The sequence below is a fragment of the Cricetulus griseus genome, chromosome 4 (assembly GCF_003668045.3).
Source record: "Cricetulus griseus strain 17A/GY chromosome 4, alternate assembly CriGri-PICRH-1.0, whole genome shotgun sequence".
Taxonomy (NCBI): Eukaryota; Metazoa; Chordata; class Mammalia; order Rodentia; family Cricetidae; genus Cricetulus; species Cricetulus griseus.
This window is the reverse complement of record NC_048597.1, coordinates 95996105-96009120: the sequence shown is the minus strand read 5'-3', so window position 1 is coordinate 96009120 and position 13016 is coordinate 95996105. Positions and strand designations below refer to the sequence as shown.

The window sequence follows — 13016 nt, the reverse complement described above, 5'->3', positions numbered from 1 at the left end:
AGAAAATGTAACTTTTGTGGTTTTTCCAGAGCAAGGTCAAAAGCATCCATTCCTGGCCCCCCTCCCTGACGCCTCCATTTCCTGAGCTGCCTTCAGTGGGAAGGAAAATAAGCAGCAGCAGCAGCAGCTCTTACTGCTCCTGGAGTCCTGGCCAATCTTCTGTTATGATGGAGACTCCAGGGAAATCTTATAAGGCCAACAGCTCAGCAAATCTCTGGTTTGGGAGGGAGCTGAGTGAAGACCACTGGGCCTGACTGCATGGGCTACTAAGAAAGCTGCTGTGGCTCAACCTGGGGTGATTCATAGGCACTAAGCTGGATGGGTCAGAGCAGAGAAACAGAGACAACTAACTGTCCATCTACAGCAAGTCTTTCAGGCAGAGCCTTGGGCCCAAGTGGTACTATTCCCCAGAAGTCCTGGGGCACACATGACTTCCCAGAAGAACTGTCACTGTTTTGTGGTGTTAGAGTCAGACTATAAGAAGGGCCTGCTAGGCATGCTCCAGAAGAAATAACCGGGTAAAAACATGATTAAGAACAAAAATGAGCAGGTGTACCACAAAAAAAAAAAAAAAAAAAAGCGCTGACTTCTGAAAGGAAAATCTGGGGACTCATCCTAAATCCGTGAGAAGCCAGTACGCCAAAAGCTAAATACTACGTGTTTGCCATAAGCCGTAAAGCATTCTTTGTCTACAAACATCCCCCACCTACAAAAAGCACGCCTTGTTAAACATATCCTTCTTTAATGAGAAGTAAAATCCAGAACCCAAAAGTTTTCTCTGGCCCCATCGGAACTTTTGCCAGTCGTTATTAAATCTGAAACTCCACATGCACGCAAGCTGTAATATGAATCACAAAAGACATCGCTTTGAACTCAACCACCAGGCACAGAGCTTTTCAAAATGTCCTCATGGACTGATTCTATTCCTACAGAAAGCATGGACACCAGCTGCTCCCTCTGCTGGCCAAAGGCAACTTTCATTTCCCCAGGATGTCCCCAAAATTAATTCCCAAACACAATGAACTGATGGGAGATAAAGAGTCCTACCTCCTGCAGCCTTTGGGATTAAAAAGAAAAAAAAGAAAAGAAAAGCTAGGTTGAAAAGGGGGTGTGAGTCACCTGTCAAAGCAGAAGTCTCAGCATGTGTGTGCCCTTCAAAGCCTCCCAGGGGATACAGTGCAGAGACAAGATGACCCATTTGCAAAGTCCCCTATGCATATTTGTTTAGAATGTTCTTACGCAGCAGGAGGGTGTCAATCCACCATTTAAAAAATATCAAAGCCAGGCAGTGGTGGCGCACACCTTTAATCCCAGAACTTGGGAGGCGGAGGCAGGTGGATCTCTGTGAGTTTGAGACCAGCCTGGTCTACAGAGTGAGTTCCAGGACAGCCAGGGCTACAGAGAGAAACCCTCTCTCAAAAACAAAAAAAGAAAAAGAAAAAAAAAGAAAGAAAAGAAAAAAGAAAAAAAATTGAGATGACAAGGAGAGTATGCCAACAAACCTCCTAAGAAGATCCATTTATTTAAAGAATAGCTAGCGTGTTGAGCTATCTGCAGGAGTTTCTTTCACTTGAGCACCCAGATGGCCAAGTCTGCACTACCCAGAGAAGGGAACGCTCACTCCCATCAGTGGTCCCATTAGGTTTTCCTGAAGTGAATGAGAGTTGCCTGGCAGCTGATAATTCAGCTCTCCAATTACTCATTTCCATCTCTTCATTAAAGTTTCTATTTACAGTGTCTTCAGAAGACAGAAAAAAAAATCCAAGCTAAAAAGAAAACAATGAGGCAATGTAAAAATGAGCCTCCAGAGAGAAAACCTTTTAGGAAGGGGGAGGGTAGGGTAGGGGAGCTGTTTAAAGGTCTCTATTCTGGTCTCTTTTGGAAACTCGGGGGACAGGGTTTGTGTACTCAGATTTGCTGCGTTAATTCTTACTGCTCTCCATGGCCCAAACTTTTCTTCTAGGGTGTGTGTGTGTGTGTGTGTGTGTGTGTGTGTGTGTGTGTGTGTGTGTGTGTATACACAAGCACGGCCCCCTGCAACTGTGTGTGAAACTGAAACTGAATGATCTTAGTCTCTTGACAACAGCAAGTGCATCTGAAAAGCTATAGAAATACTGAATCAGCCAGGCGTTGGTGGCGCACGCCTTTAATCCCAGCACTTGGGAAGCGAGGCAGGCGGATCTCTGTGAGTTCAAGGCCAGCCTGGTCTCCAGAGAGAGTGCCAGGATAGGCTCCTAAGCTACACAGAGAAACCCTGTCTTGGAAAAAAAAAAAAAAAAAAAAAAAAAAAAACAAAACTGAATCTTTTAGGACCACCCAAAGAAGTGGTTGGTAAGCTTTTGATAAAAAGGCAGACTAAGCAGTTTTTATAGACACACACTCTGAAAACTGCTCACTTTTGCCTCTGTGGCATAAAAGCCACCATAAATGAAATAGGTTTGGCTGTGTTCCAATAAATTTTTATGCAAACTGAAATTTGAATTTTAGAAAATTACATGTCACAAATATTTTTTTCTTTTTTGTCTAATTGTTTAAAAACATAAAAGTTACTCTTAGTCTGAGAGCAACAGAAAATAGGTAGGAGGACAGATCTGATCCCTTGGCTGGTTTGCTCGCTTGTATTCGTTATTAAAAGCAGTAGGTATTAGGAGTTGGGGTCTTCAAAAGGAGTAGACCAAGCAAGCTGGTGTGATCTAGATAACCACAGAGAATCTGAAGACTCCATCCATATGACCCGCCTGCCTGTCTCATGCCCTGTATGTCCACACCCTTTATTCTGGCAACCTCTGCTTCTCAAAACACGCCTGAAGTCAGTGGTTTGCGCTGTCTGCACTGGGCTCTGAGTGAGTGGTCATACCTGCTCCTTGATCTCTTGGAGCTTCCGGCTCTGCTCTCTGATGTCATGGAGAAGCTGCAGCGCTTTGTCATCCTCCTGGGACACCTCCATCCTCGCTTGTTCCAGACTTCGCTTTAAACTCTGCGGAGAGCAAAGATTTTAATAGGGATGCCCCATGGACCCTGTTCTGGTTGAAACGGTTCATTAGGACAGCTGCAAGCTGCTTCCAAGACACCAGGATGGTTTCGGGCGACAGACCAGAGTTGACAACTCCAAGCAGTTGGTGAGTCCATTTTTCACCCTGTAAAAGCCACTTGGTGGAAGAAAGTCATCTCGAGCTCACAACCTTACGGGCCCAGCCTGAAACTTTACCAACTAATCACCTGGCGTTGTCTACCTATCCTGAGGTACTTACTTGTATGTTCAGGACTGGAAACCAGTAAGATCCTGTATCTGTTACAACCACCACCTCCATGGCTATCCAATGTATCCTAGACTATGAAAAGCTCTTCTGGGCTCTCAAGTGCATATGTCTGTCTCAAAGAAGCAACAGCTTCACCATCTATCCAGCTGTCATTTTAGAGTCCAGTTGACTATCTGACTCCTGGCTAGCCTCCTGGATGCCTATAATCCATCAGTTTCCCTCCATGCTTCAATGACACTGATAGAGACATCTGAAAGACACAGCTGAATAACATCACCCACTACTGAAAAGCAGCCAAGTCTGGAACACAAACATAACAGTTATTCTTAATCAGCCACATTCTATAGATTTCCTCTCCCTTGTTGAAAAAAAAAAAAAAACTTTATAAATTTGTGATTCAACCTCTTAAGATTGTTTAATTGGGCACATTAGAAAAACACCTGAATGAAAAATTCCACAAGACAATGGAGAAGACAGTCTACTCTGGTGAAGGAAAGGAAAAAAAAAAAAAAAATGGAGTCGTATGAGAAATAATGACAGTGGGTCTGGAACGCAAAGGCTCAATTTCCTTGGCACTACAATGCTTCTAAGGGAATAAAAAAATTGATTTCCGACAAATCCGAATTATGTTTTCTGGTACAGATTTGGGAGCTTAGTCCTCAAGGCTGATATTGACACAGACCAGAGAGGTTGGGACAGGAGATGTCGGGGCCCTCTGCAGAAGGCTTCGGTGACAGGTGACTCCCATCTGCAGGATCTGTGACGTCCAGGAGCCTGCATGGGCTTTCTACTGAAAAGCAGTTCCTTCCTAGGGGCCTCAGATCTGGCTCCTGCTACTCTGCCAGTCAGGTATCTTGCTTTTGTTCTACTCTGTCTCTCTACTCTCTGCCATTGGCTGTGATGTGCCTCATGGAGCTGTCATGAAACAGGATGAGACACACACGACAGGAAGTGCCACCTCCAAGGGAAGAGGGCTTTGGGGAAGGCTCACACTGCATTCTGTGATGTAGGTGGCAAGGTCCTGCTCCAGGAGGGATCTCTGAGTCTCAGAGGCCTTCAGTTCCACCTCCTTCTGACTAAGCACAGCCTCCACCTCTGATACTCTCCGATGTAACCGGGTCATTTCCTGCTCCATCTGAAATAAACACATGGACAGGTTAAGAGGGCCCAGGGAGGTTCCGTGGGAGCAAGCACATCTCAAGCAGGCCCCTAGGCCACCTGGTAGCCTGGGGTTGGGGGAAGGGGTTACCGCTAATTCGCCAAGAGCTGGGATGGAAATACCATTGCTTCTTCGCCCAGGAGCATACAGTTCTTCAAAAAGACAGTCACCAAACGCTAGGTCACTCCTGTCATCCAAGTCCCGCTTCGCACGATCACTTCTCTAACCCACTTAGCAAAGAAGCCACCATCATCATTTTTCTTTCACCTGTTTGCTTTGTTTGTTTGTTTGTTTGTTTGGTTTGGTTTGTCTTACACAGATGTCACTTTAATTTTATCCTAAATCCATCTTGATCCCCCCCATCTCCTTGCAAAGATCTAGAGGACAGATCCAGGACAAGGCTGAGAGATAATTATTCGTTTGCACTCTTAGGAGTCCCACACAAGCAGTGGTTTTTTATTAAGTTTTCAGAGAGTTGCCTCTGGGCAGGAGCAGTGAGTATTAAGAGACGTTGAGCATAATCAACACAGTGGCCGCAGTGATAGAGGCAGGACTTTTAAAAGACTAGGAAGAGAGACTTCGCCTCACTCCAAGCAGATGGGATGCATCTCAGCCACAGGTGAGGACCCAGGCCACCTGCCGGAAGAAGCAGACATCGGGCTGGGTCATGCTGAGACACAGGCCAAGCCGTTTTAAATCCAGGGCCTCCTCTGGTTAAGATTTAAAGGATTTACGGCAAAAGTCTAGGCCCGAATTCATCTCCCTCTGAGCTGCTGGAGGTGCGACTTCAGCGAGGGAGGCAGCACCTCGCTCTCTGATCAGGAGGCTCAGTGCCAGCAGCGGCCCCCGGCGGATCCCTTGGCATATATTGACGGGAGGATCTTGGAGCAAGGACGGAGGCCAGCTGCGGAGATAAATACCTTGTGACACTTGTCCTGAGAGTCTTGCAGCTCTTTGCTTTTGATGAGAAGTTTCTTTTCCATGGAGCTAGTCTTGGCAGGGGAGTCCAGACCCGACACAACAGACCTAAACATAAAAATAATAATTAACGAAAAAAGTCAAGTGGTATGCACTTCAGCCTGTGGGCTGTGTTTGCACACTGCAGCAGAAATGGCAGACCTGCCCGAGTTCTGCAGCAAAGCTGGCTCAAGCACCTTCTAGCTGCATCAAAACCATGGGGTGAGGAGGAAGAAGGATAGCTGTGGTGAGTAGACTTGGTGCATACTCAAGGGAACCTAGGGCCAAAACTGGCTTCTCGGAGCCTTGGTTTGCACAGCTGTCCAGTGGAATGATGAGAACAGAACCACTCACACAAGAAAGTGGGAACATTCATCACACAGCTCTGGGCCTGGCGAGGCTTCTCTCACTGATATACTCAATAGCAGGGCTCCTCCTCCTCCCAGAGCTGATGTTCCAGGAAGAGAGGACAGGATGCATGGGGAGACTCAGAAACAAAAAAGTTTACAGCTAAGAAAGACTTCCTGAGAGGAGAAGTGGGGATGTGATCTGATGGCATGATGGAATAAGTGAGGCTGGGGACCTGTTTTAGTTTAGAGAGGAACTGTGACCCTGGAGGGCTTCTTAGAGAAGGTGACGTTTGAGACCTGAAGGATGAGAAGGTTCTACAAACACAAGGATCTAGAAGGAAAGAAGTTGCTGGGACAGGGGATGGCAGCCATGCTGGCCCTGAGGCAGGACAGATGTGACTGAGTGGTTTTAGCAACAACACACTATGAAGTCCTGTCTGTTCCTCCCCCAAGCTAGCCAGTTCCACTCTGTTGTGTTTTCTGTAAACAGCTCATGCTTATGGTGGTGAGCCAAATGGCATTCTCACTCCCTTCCCAAAAGATGCTGAGGTCCAATCCCGAAGCTATGAAGACACATGTGAACACACTCAGTAACCATGATTAAGTTAATGACCTTGAAATGCAGAGATTACCCCTGGAAAGGTTCAATAGCCTCATACAAAGGTCCTCATAAGACAGATGTGGAGATATGAGGGACAGAAAGCCAAGCACAGAGACAGGGAGCGGGGCCAGAGATTTGAATATGCTACACAATGGCTTACAAGATGCAGTGATGCTGAGGAGGGGTATCTCAGTGGGCAAAGTATTCTTCTGTGCAGGGGTGAAGAACTGAGTTAGAATCGAGGCACAACGCGGGAGTGCATAGGTGTAACCCAGTATTCCACAGCAGGTCAGAGAACTGAGACAAGAAACTCCCTGAAAACTCCCAGGCCTATGGAGCAGCAAAGTAAGAGACCTATCTCAAACCAGCTAGAAAGCAAAGACCAACACCCATGGTTGTACCCCGTCCTCCACACGGGTGTCATGATACATCATGATGCATGCATGCATGCATGGACTCTAGGAGCTGGACAAGACAAGAAAGCTGACTCTCCTCAAAGCCCACAGGCAGAGAACACACCCTCATCTAGGCTGACTTCAGCCCAGAGGAACTCACCTGGGACTTCTAACACCCAGAACTATGAGACAGTAAGTGTGTGTTCTTTTACACCTCTGGGTTTGCACTGACCTGTTACGGCATCAATGTGAAACTCAACCACTCACTGAGCTCTGGTACTGACTGAACACTAGACATGTTTTAATTCTTTATTCCCCACAACTCTCTGAGGTGGACACAACTTATCATCCTGGTGTTACACAAGAGGAAAGTGAAGCCTGGTGAGATATGAGAACCCGCTGGTTGACAAATGGTTTCTGTTAGTCTCTAGGAAGTGAGTGACTGAATGGCTGGATGCACCTGATGCCATGCTCGGGAAACGTCACGAAAATCACATGACAAGCTGGGGGGGGGGTAGGAGGGGAGGGATAAGAAGGGCTGTCTCACACATATGTAGGTGTCCCAGGATTGATAATGGATGGAGATGAGAATGGTCCCTTGGTGGGGGGTTTAAACACTGGGTGAAGGACAAAGTCAAGGCCACAGCAAGCAAAGGTTCTTACACGTGGAGGGACACACAGTGCCAACTGCTGCCCCACAGTCCTGTCTTTGTTGCCTTGGTAACAGGACTGTGGAAGCTGCTTACTGATGAACACTTGGGGTCTTCCTAGCAGGTGAAAGTTCTGTTTTCTGCAGCCCCAGACTACTTCTCAGCCCCCTGCAGTAATGTGGGACACCTCTCTGCTATAGCTACCAACTTAGGGACAGGGTGGGGTGACAACTCTCTGTCCTCGATGGCAGGCATGTGAATCAACGATGAGAGTCAGGCTGCCCTGGGTACAATCTGACCCATCACATGCAAGTTGTGTGGCCTTCCTGAACCTCAGGCTCCTCATCTGTAAAATGGGGGTAATTCTCAAATCACTTCGGAGTCCTTGGACCAATTCAGTGAGATGGCACATACGTAGAGCCCTAAGCACAGCCCTGGCACACTGAGAGTTTGACAAATGTCAACCATTACTATGACTGTTGCCATTTTTATTACGATCCCTGCAAATTTGCAAATAGCACATGCCTCACAGTCCTAAAACAGTTGCTTGAAATGGTAACACTCAGGGGGCTGAATGTGCTGTGTGCTATTATTCACATCAAGACAAACAGTGATTATTCATAGAAATGGGCAACAAGGATTAAAATCCAGAAATAAGTCTTTTTTTTTTTTTTTAACTCTCACATCCGGCTAGAAATTTTAACACTCCTCACAAGCCTATATTCTAGCCAAAATACACACACGTGCACACATGTGCACACACATGCCCATACACATCCTCTTCCTGCCTTCATAGGGATTGCTTGGGGTGGCCTTGAGTTTCCCTCATTTTTGACTGGTAGGCAGAGACAAGCCCCAGGCCGCCTGAGGAGGCAGAGGTGGTCCCTGGTCCGTTAGTCATCGAGGGTCACCCACACATCACAAAAGGACACACATGAGCCACATCAGGGATGACAACACAGGCCACAGCTCTTTGCACCTGAGCACAAACTGGCACCCTTCAGAAAAACAACTGCATGGGCTCTGTGATGGTGGAGTGGGATGTGTATCACAAAACTGAATGACACATGGAGGGCGGGCTCCGGCAGAGTTTAACGGTGAACGTTCCCTGGTGTGGTTACAAAACAGACTGCTTATTCGTCAAAAAAGAAAGGAAAGGCATTTCTAGGTCACTGGTTAATAGGGCCCAGGATCCAGGAGATGAGTACTCACGGGAGACAATGCAGCCGTCACCTGAAGTCCACTCTCTCACTCTGCTGTTTTGATGCCTGACAAATGTTCACATTTGAGAGTTCTAAGTATACCAATTAAGAGCTCTTCAAAATAAATATGCTAGAGAAACCTTTTTTTTTTTTAAGAATAAATAAAAATCACATCTAAAAAAAGCTCTGGTAGGAATGCTGTGACTAAACTCAGCCCGTAGCAACAACTGCACAAACAACAAGAGTGGATGGAGGGCAAGGGTCACCGAAGCTTTGGGTGACGTCCTGTGCCTCATCCCAGATGAATTCTGACATCTCCTGGCGATGGAGTGCTTGTAGCTGAGGCTGGGGGCAGGGCCCACCCAGACCAGTTCAAACTGGGCAGGGACTGAGGCCTCAGTCTGGCAATGTCGTTTTCATTAAACTCCATCATGACTTGGAAGGATGGTCAGGAATGGAACCTGGAGTGCTAATGAGAAGAATGTGCTGTGGCTTCAAGTCAAGGCTTTCAGAGCTCCAGTACAGCCAGCCTTAGCATCTGCTACCATGTGGCACTTTGGTCAGATGAGGACAGCATGTTGTGTCGCTCTTTGAGTGGGAACTCAGTTCTGAATTTCAGGACAAGTGCAAGTGTCAGACAATGATTAAGAACAGCATTCCATACCGCCTAATATGCCCATTGCTTTACTCATGTGGCATATGTGTACACATGTGTACCATGGTACACACATGTGGAGCAGAGGACAACCTTAGGGAACTGTTGCTTTCCTTCCACTGTGTGGGTTCCAGCAATCAAACTCAAGCCACCATGTTTATGTACCCGGCTGAGTTGTTTCACTGGCCCAGTTTTGTTTCTTTAAGACAGGGTCTCACTATGCAGCCTAGGCTGGCCTCGAAGGGCAGGATTATAGGCATGTGCCATGATGCCCAACTTTGTAAATTAATTATATCATCTCCATGGGTTTCTAGGAGGAGGATAAAAAACACAGTAAAGCCAGGTATAGCTCAGAACACTTGCACGCTATTTATCTTTCATGCAACTAAGGCAATTCAATCCACAGTACCAATGACAAGCTCCAACGGAAATTGTTTAAAGGCTTTTTTAAATTTGTGTATATGAGTGTTTTGTCTAAGAGTTTATGCATACCAAGAACAAGCAGAAGCATGAAGAGGACAGAAGCAAGGGGCATCAGATCTCCTGGAACTGCAGTTAGAGGCAGTTGTAAGTACCATGTGGTTGCTGGGAACCAAACCTGGGTCCTCTGCAAAAGCAGCCAGTGCTCTTCATCATAGAACCAACTCTCCAGCCCCCCAAAATGCATTTCTTAATGCAGCAGACCCACATGCCCCAACAAACATCCTGAAACATTATCTCAATTCATTTTCTCTAGGACTGTCACCAGGCACCTTTCCGACTTCCAGAGTGGTGGGGAATGGTGATTGACGATGGCATTTCCTGGCATAGACCATAATGTGAACCTCAGCTTGAGAGGTGTCATCCAAACTCGCCTGACACAGCATTGCTGTTCAGACATCAAGTTGCCAGTCTAAGGTCTTCCCAAAATTCCAGCATGGCATTATTTAAAAGTTATATTGCTGAAGGAAAGTGTAAAAACCAAAACAAGACCACTTCTCTATAGGGTTCTTCGTCAGAATTCTGAGGCCATAGCATGTGCCTGTGGCCCAGAACTGCAGAAAGAAGTGAGGAAATCAGACACACATACAGTAAAACACAACATAAATAAAGAAATTAATTTAATTTTAAAAGAAAGCTTAATCCTCTTCTACAGCCCAGTGGCTCTTCCCCAGGATACATTTGGTGGCATTTAGAATGTTCTTTAATCTTAATCGGGGTGGTGTGGGGGAGTGGAGGGCACACTGAGGGAGAAATGGGGAGGGGAAGTGTGCTGAAGGTGGGGACATGTTGAGGGCAGGGTAGGTCAGGGAGGGCTGTGGAGGACAGGAGAGGGTGTGTATGTGTGCTTGTGTGCACGCACTCATTATTAATAATCAGTATGAGGAAGCCAGTGACACTGCTCAACAATCTATACCATACAGGAGGGACCTACAGGAGTTACCCAGACCACAGTGTCAACAATGCCAAGCTGAGAAACCCTAATGTGGGGGCTGTAAGGTAAGGGAAGCCTCTGCACCTCAGGGACCATCCAGGAGGGAACGTCATGAGTAGTCACACCACTTAGGAAGCATGGTCTGTGAGCAGGTACCTCGAAGACCACCTCACTGATCCTGCAAACCCATGAGATGGGTATTATGTCCTCACAGCACTGGGGGTAAGTAAGAGCCGATCTACAGTCTCTACACATACCCTATTTATGTGAGACTGCCAGACAGAAGTGGGGGAGTCTGCAATTGATGGTTGTGAGTTCAAAACCCAACTCAACTTCTTCTGGGCTGGACAGCACTGGACGAATCCACAGACAGGGCAGAAGATGCACAGAGACGCAAAGTCATGGTGGAAAGAGAGGAGTGGGTCGTGTGGGATAAGGTGACCTCTATCCATGAGTGGCTGCATCTGATGCTAAGCCTGAGCTCAGAATAGTCTAGGCACCCAAAAGCATCCACAAGCCATGTGGGTCCACAGCCACCCCCAGACACTGAGTTCAACCCTCACACACAAAAGCAGCTCTCCTTCCACTGCTCTGTGGCTGGGGGGCAGGGGACAGTTAAACGTGAAACAGGAAAAATTTGGAAGTCAGTTCATACTCTGACTTGGACAGGATATGGCACAATGAAGGTGCTAATGGAAGGACATGCAGCCTGCCCACATGCTACTTGCCTACTCCCCCTGGCCACATCCTGGATGCACAGCCAGGTGCCCCCATGGAGAGGAGCCGCCCCACTGAGCAGCGAGTGCATGCAGCCACCCACCCACACACAGCAGTGCTGTCTCTTCCAGAGCTGAGCCAAGTTTAGGTTTTCCCTTTTTTCCCCAGCTTCTATTTTCTAGAAAATTTTACTCTGAAATCAACATCTCTTCCTGATATATACATCTGCTTTATAATTAGAGGCCCAAAGAGTGTCAAGAGAGAGGATGGTATAAGACAAAGAGAGAAAGCAGGGTTCGCCAGTACCTCTATGGCCTAGAGAACACATTTGCTTAACATATTACATTTGACCCCAAAACAGTTTTACATGGAATCTCCACATTTAGGAAAAACGATAAAATGCAGTTTTCCCAATGACGTGCCTATAAATCATCCACATAACTTAGAAAACTCCATGAAGACTATTCACAGAACACTTTGTATCTAATGAGAACACAGTACTTTGACCCCGCAAGCAGAACATGGATTAGGTCATGTAGGCCAAGAATCTTGTGTGAGTATCAAGCCATCCCTGCCTGAAAACCCATCGCCCAATCACAGACCACAGGTGACACATGCTTCAGAGATGGCCAAGTATAGAGACTCAATGTTCAAACCAGAGTTGTGGAAATCAATTCAGCCAAGGGCCTCACCTTAATGGCTAACAGCACTAAAAATATGTGTAACTGCAAACTGTAACGTGGTACAAGAGAATTTAAAAACCATCAGCATGCTGCTTCCAAAAATACGCTGGCTTTTAAGATTGTACATTCTGAAATTTATGAACTAACTTTGTAAGCCCATTTTAAAACACACAGTGGTGCCCGTCGCAAGCTCTTGGAAATGTGAAGAATGCCACTTTCAGGGAGAACTGCAGACTCTTGCCTGGCTTTGAGGTGACACACACAAGTACACCCAGATAAGCAACCACATACACACTCCACCACCACTACAAACACCAATGGGTTCCAGATGAATGGAAACATTTGCTCTGGAATGATTAATAGGTAGCTCAAAAATCATTTATCAAAACTCTCACTATTCATAAAAATATAGCCAGGCCTGTGATTTTTCTTAATACAATTCCCGGCTCTGAGTGAGTGCCTTGCCTTTCGGGTTTTGTTGACATATTCCCACCACTTCCCTGAATGAACACACCCGCCTAATTAATACTCCCTGAATTCAAGTCTCATCCCATCTACTATCTACCCTCTAACAACTGTCAGAGAGATTTACCATGCTCCTACCCAAAATCCTACCAAGCCACTCATACTCAATGTAACTCCATGCCTTAAGTCCAGGCTCTTGACCTCAACCAAGATCACATTGCTCAAGGAGCCGGGAGCTCCAGCTTTCCAGTGCTACCTTTCCAATGCTCTGACAGGTGTTCTGATGACTGGACATTCACAGGAGTGTGGTCCTGGCTTCAAAGTCTGCCTCTTCCCCCTACCAGGAAGAACATTCCCACTTGCCATAGAGAACCAAAACCAACTATCTGGCATTGATAGATCATACTCATGGAGGTAGGGATTTTTGCCTCCTCATATTCACTGTTGGATCCTCAGTGCCTAGGAAGTCCATCGCACATAGTTGGCTAGCAAGACTGTGAAAACTGTG

At 46.5% G+C, this 13016-nt stretch overlaps 1 protein-coding gene across 12 annotated transcripts in view; it reads right to left on the bottom strand.

Annotated features, from left to right (window-relative positions):
• Window positions 1–13016, bottom strand: part of Cit (citron rho-interacting serine/threonine kinase) — a 175323-nt gene that overhangs the window by 82108 nt on the left and 80199 nt on the right. For 11 of the 12 annotated variants that reach the window (XM_027414197.2, XM_027414198.2, XM_035443253.1 and 8 more), the window contains exons 11-13: window positions 5340–5445; window positions 4252–4395; window positions 2858–2977 (exon numbers count right to left, since the gene is read on the bottom strand). In XM_027414197.2, the coding sequence (XP_027269998.1) occupies window positions 2858–2977; window positions 4252–4395; window positions 5340–5445 (370 nt within the window). Of the gene's footprint in view, window positions 1–2857; window positions 2978–4251; window positions 4396–4541; window positions 4566–5339; window positions 5446–13016 lie in introns of those variants that run through there. The other variant, XM_027414207.1, reaches the window with a different exon arrangement.